The sequence below is a fragment of the Neovison vison genome, chromosome 4 (assembly GCF_020171115.1).
Source record: "Neovison vison isolate M4711 chromosome 4, ASM_NN_V1, whole genome shotgun sequence".
Classification (NCBI taxonomy): Eukaryota; Metazoa; Chordata; class Mammalia; order Carnivora; family Mustelidae; genus Neogale; species Neogale vison.
In genome coordinates this window covers 177,039,317-177,052,376 of record NC_058094.1, presented here as the reverse complement: position 1 = coordinate 177,052,376, position 13,060 = coordinate 177,039,317, and the positions used below count along the sequence as shown (strand labels likewise).

General features: G+C 39.2%; 1 protein-coding gene across 1 annotated transcript in view; it reads right to left on the bottom strand.

Moving 5' to 3' along the window:
* Positions 1-3,118: 3,118 nt before the first annotated feature.
* ABCB5 (ATP binding cassette subfamily B member 5) overlaps positions 3,119-13,060 on the bottom strand; it is a 118,047-nt gene continuing 108,105 nt past the window's right edge. The window contains exons 25-27 of the mRNA XM_044244552.1: positions 11,725-11,931; positions 5,445-5,591; positions 3,119-3,375 (exon numbers count right to left, since the gene is read on the bottom strand). Of these exons, the coding sequence (XP_044100487.1) occupies positions 3,178-3,375; positions 5,445-5,591; positions 11,725-11,931 (552 nt within the window). The 3' untranslated portion in view covers positions 3,119-3,177. The remainder of the gene's footprint in view (positions 3,376-5,444; positions 5,592-11,724; positions 11,932-13,060) is intronic.

Here is a 13,060-nt window from a genome sequence, read left to right as displayed (position 1 = left end):
GTTTCACTTTTTCTTTTTTATCATCATTGGTATGTTCATTGGAGTAGAACTTTTAATTGTCTTCAAGAACTTTTCCTTTGCATTCCCAGCTTGGCTAATTGGTGCAAGAGGCCTAGCTTTTGGCCTATTTCAGCTTTCGACAAGTGTTCTTCACTAAGCTTAATCATTTCTAGCTTTTGATTTAGAGTGAGACATGGGTGACTCTTCCTTTCACTTGACCACTTATGCCCATTGTAGGGTTATTGGCCCAATTTCAATATTGTATCTCAGGGAATAGTGGGGATTAAGGAGAGGGAAAGAGATGGGGAATGGCCAGTAGGTGAGAAAGTTAGAACACACACACATCTATCAATAAATTCACCATCTTAATGCATGCAGTTTATGGTGATCCAAAACAATTACAATAGCAACATCGAAGATTACTGATCACAGATTATCATAACAAATATAATAATAGTAATGAAAAAGTTTGAAATGTTTCAAGAGTTACAAAAATGTGATTCAGAGACAGGAAGTGGGCAAATGCTATTAAAAAGCGGTACCAAAAGACTTGCCAAATACAGGGGTGCCACAAATCTTCAGCTTGTAAAAAATGCAATATCGAGGGGTTCCTGGCCCTAGTTAAGTTGGTAGAGCCTATGACTCTTGATCTCAGGGTTATGAGTTCAAGGTCCACACTAGGTGTGGGGCCTACTTTAAAAATTGAATTGTAATACTGAAGTGCAGTAAAGCAAAACTCTATAAAATCAAGTATGCCTGTATTTGCTAATCCAGGAGGGATTACAGAATTGAAGCCAGAGGTTCTCTTGTTCTGAAGCTTTTAAGCATATCTATATAGTATTGTGCTTTTCCTCCTGCCCACCCTACTCTGGAAATGGAAACCACTAAGATCTCTATATCCATGTATAATAGCAAAGTAGGCATGACAGAAGACATCCCCAGGCATTTCTCTCCAAGAAAACATGCAAATGGCCAAGAGACACATGCAAAGATGCTCAATATCACTCAGCAACAGGGAAATACAAATTGAAATCAAAATGAGATACCACCTCACACTGGTCAGAATGGCTAAAGTTAACAACTCAGGAAACAACAGATGTTGGCAAGGATGTAGAGAAAGGGAAACCCTCTTACACTGTTGGTAGGAATGCAAACTGGTGCAGACACTCTGGAAAACTGTACGCACATTTCTCAAAGAGTTAAAAATAGAGCCACCCTATGACCCAGCAACCATGCTACTAGGTATTTACCCAAAGGATACAAGCATAATGCTTTGAAGGGGCACATGCAACCCAATGTTTATAGCAGCAATATCCACAATAGCCAAAATATGGAAGAGTCCATATGTTCACTGACAGATGAATGATAAATGGATAAAGAAGAGGTGGTCCTTGCGCACACACACACACACACACACACACACACAGGAATATTACTCAGCCATCAAAAAGAATGAAATAGTGCCATTTGCTATGATGTGGATGGAACTAGAGGGTGTTATGCCAAGTAAAATAAGTCAGAGGAAGATAAATACAATCTGATTTCATTCATATGTGGAATTTAAGAAACAAAACAGATGAACAGAAGGGAAGGGAAGGAAAAGTAAGACAAAAACAGATAGGGAGGCAAATCATAAGAGACTCTTAACTGTAGGAAACAAACTGAGGGCTGCTGGAGGGGAGGGGATAGGCAGATGGGGTAACTAGGTGATGGGCATTAAGGAGGGCACTTGAAGTAATGAGCACTGAGTGTTGTATGCAATTGATGAATCACTACATTCTACATCTAATTCTTCATCTAAATTCTGAAACTAATAATACAGTATATGTTAATTAAATTGAACTTAAAAAAAGGAGCCACAGGCTTTCATGCTAATGCTTCTAAACAATAAATCTGTTCTCAGTCCCCCGATTCCTATTTTTATTTTCCATAAGGGGTGCTGGGGTGGCTCAGGGGGGTTAAGCCTCTACCTTCAGTTCGGGTCATGGTCTTGGGGTCCTGGGATGGAGCCCCGCTTGGGCTCTCTGCTCAGTGGGGAGCCTGCTTCCCCCCTCTCTCTGCCTGCCTCCCTGTCTACTTGTGATTTCTGTCAAATAAATAAATAAAATCTTAAAAAAAAAGTGGCATTAAAAAAGTGGCATATGCACAAATGGTTTTAGTTTTTTTCACAATATTTCTGATTATTGGTAGAATATACTTTAGAGAGGCTGGCTATGTCACTGTAAATGGAAGAAAATACAATTAAAAATAGAGATAATATCACTAGGTGAAATTACATCTTTAAGTAAGTGGAAAATATGACTCAGTTTATCCATATTGTTGTTTACACTGAAATTTTAGATAATATATTATATAAAGTACATGTAAAATTTAAACAAATTACTTGATTGAATAATAGAAGATGGCTTTTAAAGTTTTTCACCAGTAATAAAACCAGCTCTTATTTTAAGAAAGTGTTCATACACAAATATGCCTGTAATTTATTCTGCAAAACCTAAAGCTTAGAATAATGAGATCTTCAGGATGGATCATGTGTAGCATTTTACTTACTGGTAAATTAGAAGATAACTATCTAATTCTGCCAGAAATTTTACATTGTAATCCTCTGTATCCTCCTAATAAAGGGATATAATAGAATTTTGGGAAACAGTGGATATTATATTAAAAGAAACATTGAGGGAGAGATTATGGGAGAAAGTCCTATGGTCTGAAGACTAGGACTTGTGTAAAATGGTTTGATATGTGTTACAAAATGCTGGAGGCTTCAAGTTAAAATCATTCTGCCTACAATGTCAGTCCAACTACATCTCTCTCTTTATTGAATCTTTCAATTTAGTTAATTGGATAATTTTTCTCTCTTGGAATATATTCCCAATTTTATAGCCAAAGTTTACAGGAATATAGATTCATTTTGTAGTAAACTTCTTTACAAACACATGGGTCAGAACATTTTTACAAAGGAGGGATGCAGGCATCATCTCACATGAGTTCAGCAAATTTTGTTTCTTTTAAAAAAATCTGAAGAGAAGAAGTTGTGTACACAGAACATGTCTGTACTTGAATAGCATGATTCCAGGTATTGATACATGTAATAAAAGAGATCAAAGCATGCCAAATAATTACTAAGTATTTCTTTGCATTACACAAAGATCAAAATATGTGCTAACTCCAACAGTATCACTGCACTGACTGTGCATTTACTAATTTAAAATACATATCTTGATTTCTCAGGAGTTCTTGATGAGTTCCCTTTTCCTTTATTTTCCCATTCTGCAGGACCACTATCAGATCAGCATTCTGTATTGTGGAGAGTCTGTGAGCAACCACTAGGCAAGTCCTCCCCTTTCTGGCATTATTGAGGGCATACTGAACCACCTGGAAGAGAAAAGGATCTGTGATTGCTAGCTTGACTTAGATGCAAATAAACTTACCCAAATCAAATTGATAAAAGTAACCTAATAACATTCTTTGTGTACTTGCTTATCCCCAAAGGCAACTGCTCTGCTTTGTGAAAAATTTACCATACTCAATAGAAATCTAGAGAAAGTAGTTATAGATATATTTAGACTTCTAATTAGAAAAGCTTTTGTGATAATGAATAAAAATGAGATGGTTGTCTGTATGTAAGTAGGTGGTTCCAAACTCAGAGTCAGAAAGTAGTATTTCCATATCTAAGTAGAATGCCTAATTTTTAAAAAATTTTTAAATTTTTTATTTTTTATTTTATTAACATACAATATATTATTAGCCTCAGGGGTACAGGTCTGTGAATTGCCAGGTTTACACACTTCACAGCACTCACCATAGCACATACCTTCCCCAATGTCCATAACCCAACCACCCTCTCCCTTCCCCCCTCCCCCTGGCAACCCTCAGTTTGTTTTGTGAGATTAAGAGTCTCTTATGGTTTGTCTCCCTCCCAATCCCATCTTGTTTCATTTATTCTTTTCCTGCCCCCTAAACCCCCCATGTTGCTTCTCAACTTCCTCATATCAGGGAGATCATATGGTAATTGTCTTTCTCTGATTGACTTATTTCTAGAATGCCTAATTTACTTAATTAATTTCTTCTCATAGGATTTATTTATTTATTTTGGTAGAATTTGGCTTTAAAATTGTCCTGGCTAAAGTGTCAGCCATGATGGGTTATAATGTACAGAAGAAATGAGAGTGGAGGCTGAAAACCAGTATCTGTTGAATATATAAAATATTCATTCCAATGATTGATATCTAATTTAAGTCCCTACAATAATCTCATAAGGTGGGGGATATTTTCATTTTTGTTTTGAATAAACTGAGATTTGAAAAGTCCAGGTCATTTGACCAAGGTCATAATGCTAATAATCGATGAATCCTGGATTACAGCTCAGGTATGCCTGATTCCAAAAATCACGTTTCTTTTTCTTTTGTAACACACTGTCTACTTATAAGTCAAGAATGATAATCATCTACAAAAGCAATTGTGTGATGGTTAACCACATAAGCTTTTAGATCAGACACGCTCTATTAAAATTCAGAGAAGTTACTTAAATTTTCTAAGCATTAGTGTGTTAACCTATAAAACACACATGGCTAATAAAATAAGCTAATTCATCAAGTTGTGAGGATTGAGATAATAGCACATGATGGACACTTAGTAAATTTTAAGTTATCATTCATTCAACCAATGTTCATTTAACAAGTAAGTGCTTACTGTGTGCAAGAAACTACTAGAGTACAAGGCATAACAAAATTAAACATCTGAAGGAGCTTGCAGTGTAGGTCTATTGTCACATCTCTTTGCTTCCTTGTTTTCTTCTCAGAGCTGATCGTCTATAGAGGATGAAGTAACTAGCAGCCTCTGACATTGCAGTGTAGATTACTCTTTTTGTTGATTTTTTTTTTCAAAGATTTTATTTGTTTATTTGAAAGAGAGACAGTGAGAGAGAGCATGAGAGGGGAGAAGATCAGGGGGAGAAGCAGACTCCCCGTGGAGCTGGGAGCCCAATGTGGGATTCGATCCCGGAATCCCGGGATCATGACCCGAGCTGAAGGCAGTCGCCCAACCAACTGAGCCACCCAGGCAGCCCTAGATTATTCTTTTATGCATGCAGATTGCCTTATTGATTTGTTTGGTATCATAAGAATAATAATAAAATGGGAGAGTTATTTTTCTTGGGCCTGTTCCTTGACTGGAGAAACATTTCAAGAATTGTGCCTTTACTGATAAATCATTTCAAATGAGAAAACCCTTTCTAGAACAAAAGACGTCCTGTGCCCCAACTCCCTCCCACCTTCCCAACCAGCCTCTAACTTTTTTTTAAAGGCCAAAACTTTAATTAGAACTTGTGACCCTCTGACTGTAATTCTCTCCAGGTCTTTCTTGTCCCAAACTGACCTTGACTTCTTTCACAATACTCCGCTCTCTTATTTGATATAATATTCCAAGAAATAAGAGAATGTTACCTTTTCACTCTCATTATCAAGGGCTGAAGTGGCCTCATCCAACAGTAAAATTTTTGGTTTCCGGAGAAGAGCCCTTGCAATAGCTAGTCTTTGTTTCTGGCCTCCAGAAAGCAGTGTTCCTTTCAGTCCAACTTGTGTGTTGTATTTCTATTACAGGAACATGCAATTAAGAAAGCAAGGCTTGGTTATTTAAATTAGCATGACAACTGTGGGCGAGAACCATCTAAATATTTCAAATTTTGCTACTCTCGAAAATTTGTGTCCCAACAAGTGCTGAAATCTATTCTTGGGCTTTGTTGCAAATAAATGCTAAACCAGCAGTAAACAGTACCATCTCATTTACATATCTACGCTGATCACAAACAGCAGACCTTTGCCATTATGCTTCCACAAAGAGATTGTTTGAATTAAAGCATAAGAAAAGAATTACTGGCAAAGGAAAGTTCCCAGTAAACAGAAATCTTTTTGCATTAAATTCTATTACCTTCTATTTTCAGGTCAAAATGATTTAAAGTATATAAAAACAAGGAAATCACTGGGTTTCTTCACTCTGGCTCTCACCAGACCTCTAGAGGCACATCTCTCTAGGGCCTGGGATTCTGTTCTCAGTCCTGCAGGTTATCTTCCTGGCAGTAAATTAAGCTAGCACCCAGAGACAGTCTGTTCATCTTTTCAGGCCCTAATAGGGACATTTACCACTCCCAATGTTTCCACGGCCCTCCTACTTACTAATGACATTTTCTCCAGTGTTTTCCTCTACAGAAGAATAAAGAAACTTCTAGAGGAGTATCCTGAAGCTGTTGTAGTCTGCTATATCATGACCTGTCAGTTCAGTTTGTGCAAGCAGGCTCCCACTTGCTTTCTAGATTGTCCCATTGACTCTCTTCCCTCCAAGGTTTCACACTGCTTTCTAGTACCCCTTACCACTTGTCTAACAAATATATGCTACCGATATCCAGACAAGAATGTGTGGATGGATTGACTCCACTGGGAAAGCAAGTCTAATTATACAACCTTCTAAACGTGGATCCTTGTAGCAGCATCATAGCGAAGATGCAGCACGTGATTAATATACTGTTTATTTTGTCTTAGTGCCTTAGAGAAGCTTGAATTAATTGCTTTTCCCTCCACATCTGACTGCCTTCAAGGGGCACTATTCGGGCAGAGTAGGTATCATGAGAGCCTGTGACACAGCCATATGATAAATGTGTCTACTTCACCTCAAAGTTCATTTTTCAATTCAAAATACACAGTTGTTACCTTTATATAAAACAATGGTGTCTGAGTTACTAAAGTCCAGGAGAAGGGTCTTCTCTGAGTGAATGCTCTCCAAAGAAAACAGACTTTATTTCCTCTGTGCTTTTATATAGGACTGCCAGCATGCTGGGCGCCTGCCTTCTAACATACATTTTATTAAATTTGGACTCACAGGACAGAATAATCAGGTAAAACTATGCCATTCATTTCCACTTACCAAAAAGTTCCCATTCAAATGAGAGAATCCAACCTTAAACCAAACATTGAGAGAGGATTGGGTGGAAATGATAACTTTAATTAGTAACTCTTTCTGCCAGTCTACCTTCAATTGTACATGGATCATTCTAGTGTAACTGAAGAAGAAACAATACTAGCTTAGAAATCACTTTGCATTTCTTGGCATTCTCTGGATTGTAGGAAAATATTAGTATCAAGAATGAATCAGATGAAAATTAAGTCATTTTGTCCATCATTAAGCAGAACAGATTATAAATGTGAATATACACCTGTCTCAATACCAAATTAAAAACATTTTCAGATACTTGAAGTAAAGGTTTTCATTTTTTTTTAAAGATTTTATTTATTTTTATTTGACAGACAGAGATCACAAGTAGGCAGAGAGGCTGGCAGAGAGGCAGGCTGAGGGAGAGGAAGGGAAGCAGGCTTCCTGCTGAGCAGAGAGCCCCATGTGGGGCTCGATCCCAGGACCCTGGGACCATGACCTGAGCCGAAGGCAGAGATTTTAACCCACTGAGCCACCCAGGTGCCCCAAAGGTTTTCATTTTTTAAGTTAGAATTACAGGGACACCTGGGTGGTTCAGTTGGTTAAGCATCTGCCTTTGGCTCAGGTTATCGTCAAACCTCACATCAGATTCCCTGCTCAGTGAAGAGCCTGCTTCTCTCTCCTTGCTCATGCAGGCGCACTCGTCTCTCAAATAAATAAATGAATAAAATCTTTAAAAAAAGATGAACTACAGAGTTTCATTTTCCTGTTTAAAGAGTTTATTTATTTTTATGAGGGAGAGGAAAAAGCAGGCTCCTCACTACAGGGAGTCTGACTTGACTAGCGGCTCAATCTCAGGCCCCTGAGACCCTGAGATCATGACCTGAGCCAATGCTTAACCAACTGAGCCACCCAGGCACACCTCAGTCTCCTGTTTACTTATTTATTTTTAAGGATTTTATTTATTTTTTTGACAGAGAGAGAGTACAGCAGGGGCAGCTGCCGCAGAGGGAGAAGCAGACTCCCCACTGAGTAGGGAGCCCGACATGGGGCTCAATCCCAGGACCCTGGAATCATGACTCGAGCTGAAGGCAGACACCTCACTGCTGAACCATCCAGGTGCCCTCTCAGTCTCCTGTTTAAACTGAAAATCTAAATTAATTTTCTGGCAAACACTGGGATGGATTGTGAGTGTCCTGAAATATGCAACCTATTTATGACATGCTCAGGGAACAATGGCTCTTCAATATGAACCTGGGGCTAAAAGCCAGTTGGGTTCTGGAGGGAACATCAAAGAGTCTCATCCTAAATCAACTGTATTCTAAGGAGTCCTTGAAAGCTCTGTGGAGGAATTTAGGATAGTTTCAGTGGTTGAAGTCTTATTCAAGGAGCCATGATACGGCTTGACTGAGACCTGAATCTACATCTGGTGAGTTTCTAAGAGGATCCTCAAGAGCAAGGCATGTTGCTGCAACTCCCTTCCTAGGTGGATATTTCTGGATGTCTGCGGATCACCTTCATGGCACATAGTATAGATGTGTTATCCAGAGCGTACTCTAAATTAATGCCTTGCTATTCACCTTCTGATATTGAGTTGCCAGGCAGGTCCAAAATCCCTTACCAGAAGCCCTCAGAGCTATATCTCTTCAAGAATTCTGTTTTGGGGGGACGCCTGATTGGCTCAGTTGGTTAAGCAGCAGCCTTCGGCTCAGGTCGTGATCCCAGCATCCTGGGATCGAGTCCCACATCGGGCTCCTTGCTTGGCAGGGAGACTGCTTCTCCCTCTGCCTCTGCCTGCCACTCTGTCTGCCTGTGCTCGCTCCTGGATGGCTCACTTTGTTAAGCATCTGACTCCTGCTTTCAGCTCAGGTTATGATCTCAGTGTTGTGAGATCGAGCCCCTTGTTGTGCTCTTTGCTGGACACAGAACCTGCTTAAGATTCTCTCTCCTGCTCTGCCCCTCCCTCCTGCTCTCTCTCTCTCTCTCAAAAAAAAAAGGCAAACAACCTTACTTATTTATTTAGTAATCTCTATACCCGTTATGGGTCTCAAACTTACAACCCTGAGATCAAGAGACACATGCTCTACCAACTGAGCCAGCCAGGTGCCCCTCTTTGTTTGACTTTAGAAGAAAATTTACCACAAATTGTGTGTACTATATGTACTATATGTACCTATGTATATGTACTATATGTGTACTATATTTAGTATGTAGTAAATAATAACACCTTCAGAAGTTCTGGGGAAGCAAGTGGTAATCAAACATATGAATATTTGTGAAGAAATAGTTGATTACTCATTTTAAGTAGGATTAATAAAGACTACATATGGCTTTACATCATTTTGTTCACCAAATAAGTAAGCACAAAACATAACAAGATAAGGGATGTGTGTAAGGGATGGAGTTTAACAGCTTTTGGAAATTGGAACTGGGTAACAAAAAATGTGGACCTGCATTGCTCTCATCCAGCAACAATGAGCTTGAAAGTTAAGGAGCTGGCTCTGCAAAGAGCCAGAGAAAGGGAGGTCCTGGCTGAAGAAACACGAAGACTTGTCCTTTTAATGCGAATCTCTGCCATCACCACAAAGGCCACAGTGCCTCCTGGATGAGCAAAGAAAAGGCTGAGCTTCAGCAGCAGTTTTTTGTTTTAAAATCTGATCAGCTTAGTTCTTTACCTAAAAAATATCTAGTGGTTTCCTATTTCCAATAAGACCGAGTCTAAACTTCTTAGGCTAGTATATCAAAACCTTCACATTTAGTCTCTGCTCATGTTTTGGCCACTTCTCAATTCCCCAATTTATGCCTTATGCTCAGAATTTTAAATTTATTTCCTTCCGAACACCTAAAACTCTTTTACATGTGTATATTTCCATGTGAGCTTATTTGTCTTCTAAGTATGGATTTGTCTCCTCTCTGCCTGAGGAAATCCTACTCATTCTTCAAAACCTGGTTTAGAGATTTTTTTTTTAAATTTTTATTTATTTATTCATTCATTCATTTATTTATTTTTAAAGATTTTATTTGCCAGAGAGAGAGTACACACAAGCAGACAGAGTGGCAGGCAGAGGCAGTGAGAGAAGCAGGCTCCCTGCCTAGCAAGGAGCCCGATGTGGGACTCGATCCCAGGACCCTGGGATCATGACCTGAGCCGAAGGCAGCGGCTTAACCAAATGAGCCACCCAGGCGTCCCTCAAAACCTGGTTTAAAACAGCATCTTCTGTGTGATTTTCTCTGAGCTCCTAGAGAATTTGTCATTCTTTCCTTTGTATTCTCATCACACACTCTGTATGCTTTTATTCCAGCGGGCTGTCCAGTGTATCATACACTTTCTTGTTCACTTTTCACAGACAACCCTGAGCCATGTCTTGGCAATTCCACTTTCTCAATATCTTTTAAATCCTTTTCCTTGTTTTATTTCACATTATAATTACTAATCCAGGCATTCGTAACACTGGAAATAGCTCCTAAGTCATCTCTCAACTTCCTGTCTTTTCCTCACTACAACAAATGGTCATTTACATTGCTGCTAGGTGTGATGTCCAATGTCTTATTCCAAAATGATATTTTGGCACCAGATTTCTTTATGGTTCTACATATATATAGACACACACACACACACATATATGTATACACACATATATATATGTAATGGTGATATGAAGGTAAACTACAGTTAAACTTAAGAACACTGAGAAACAAGTTATTCTTTCTTTCTTTTAGGAAATATCTTGGTTTTCAAAGTTTACTATAAAGTTAGCACAGTGAGTCTCTGCAAAATGTAGTTTGGGGTAAATTGGGAAATAGTACAACAAAAATAATGAAAGATCATAAACAATTTAAGAGTAAAAGTCAAATGGTATAAATATGTAGTAGGTGACAGGAGTGATGGGGACTCTTCTAAGTAAGGTGGCCATGGAGGGGGCTTGGCAAAGATAACATTACAATGAGCTTGAAAGTTAAGGAGCTGGCTCTGCAAAGAGCCAGAGAAAGGGAGGTCCTGGCTGAAGAAACAGCAAATGTAAATGTCCTGAGGTAGGGAAAAACTTGGTGTGTTCGTGAGATAGGAAAAAGGACAGCATGGCTGCAGCAGAATAAGTATATGGTGAGGAAGGAACTGCAGAGGCAAGCAGAACCAGATCGCAGAAAGCTTTGCCAGCCACATAAGACATCTGGACTTATTCTAAATGCAAAGGGATGCCATTAGGAAGTTTTAAGCAGGAAGGGACAGAATCTAATTTATGGGTTTTGTTTTTTTTTTTAAAGATTTTACTTATTTGACAGAGAGAGAGAGAGAGATATCACAAGTAGGCAGAGAGAGAGGTTGAGCAGAGAGCCTGATGCGGGGCTACATCCCAGGACCCTAGGATCATGACCTGAGTTGAAGGCAGAGGCTTAATCCACTAAGCCACCCAGGCACCCCCTAATTTGTGTTTTTAAAAGATCCCCCTAGTTACTGTGAGGAAGAAGCATTATAATGAGGCAGACTGGCAGCAGGAAGATAGACTAAGATGCTACCAGAGTAGTCCAGGGGCAGGGAGGATGATGGTGATATAGACAGGAGTAGAGTGTATATGTATATGGATAAAAGGTAAAGAATCAAAATAAGAAAACTAATTCAGTGAATAGTAATACAGTTTGGCTTGGAAAAAGTCATCACAGAAAAATCTCAATCTTTTTGCTTTTTACATATAACTTTATATTAGATGCTAGCAATAAATAAATAGTTTAAGGAGCACAAAAAACAACAACTTAGGCTTACTTGGGAGCTTTGTAATTCAAGATTTCAGACATTTTTCTTACCTCAGGGAGACCTTCAATGAAAGAATGAATATTTGCTGCCTTTGCTACTTCTTTTATTTCTTCTAATGGCACAACACGGCTGTTATCACCATAGGCAATGTTGTCGGCAATGCTACAGTTGAAGAGTACAGGCTCTTGAGAAACAATTGCTATTTGGGAACGGAGCCATTGTACATTCAATTCCTTCACATCAACACCATCAAATAGCTGTCAAAAGCAAAATGGAGAATGGTATGTGAAGATCCAACAACTATATCACGTTACAGTTCACTATATTCAAACACATACAAATTATAAGAAGGGTAGGAATTCAAACCACCTCACAGTAAAATGCTATCCAGGATGGATTGTAAATGATATTGTATAGAAGCAGAGTGTAACTGCCTAAAATGTCAACTCCTAAACTTACTTGACATTTCTACAAATGACCACATAGTCTAGAGACTTGCCTGGGGTCTAGAGTAAAGCCTGGTGCTTTGTGTAACTTCTGCTGTAATAGGACTTCACCTTTTTTTTTTTTTTTTTAAGATTTTATTTATTTATTTAACAGAGAGAGACAGATCACAAGTAGGCAGAGAGGCAGGCAGAGAGAGAGGGGGAAGCAGGCTCCCCACTAAGCAGAGAGCCTGATGCGGGGCTTGATCCCTGGACCCTGAGATCATGACCTAAGCTGAAGGCAGAGGCTTAACCCACTGAGCCACCCAGGTGCCCCAGGACCTCACTTTTTAAAGCCCAGAGAGAGAAGGTGTAGACTGATAGCAGTCCACATAAAGAGAGGTATGTCATTTTGTACACAACCATGCCTATTCATGTGAACATGTAACAACATTCAGCTGGCATTTGATGAGCATACCTACTAGCTGATGGGGACTCTTCACGTACAAGGGAAATGGTACACACGATAAAACTCTTGCCCTCTTGCAGCTTATATTCTAGTGGAAATAGGCAGGCAATAAACACAGTAACAAATAATCAACTCAAGAAAGAAAGTGTCGTGAAGACAGGGTAATGGAATTGAGATTGACTGAGGATGTGGGGGGATGTGTGAAGCAGGTTGGTAAATGCATTGTTTTCTACAGAGTAATCTAGGAAGGCCTACCTAAGGAAGAAGCATTCGGGTTGAGACTTGAATGATAAGGAATCAGCAAAGCGATTAGAGCAAGAAAATTCCAAGCAGGGGAACAACAAGAACAAAGGCCATAAGTGAGTTTAAAGGACACAAAGAAGCCAGTGAGTCTGACCCATAGTAGTCAAGGTGGGGAGTGACAGGAGAGGAGTTTGGAGAGAGGCAGAGACCAGATCACAAAGGACCAGAATTGATGGAATTGACTCTGTT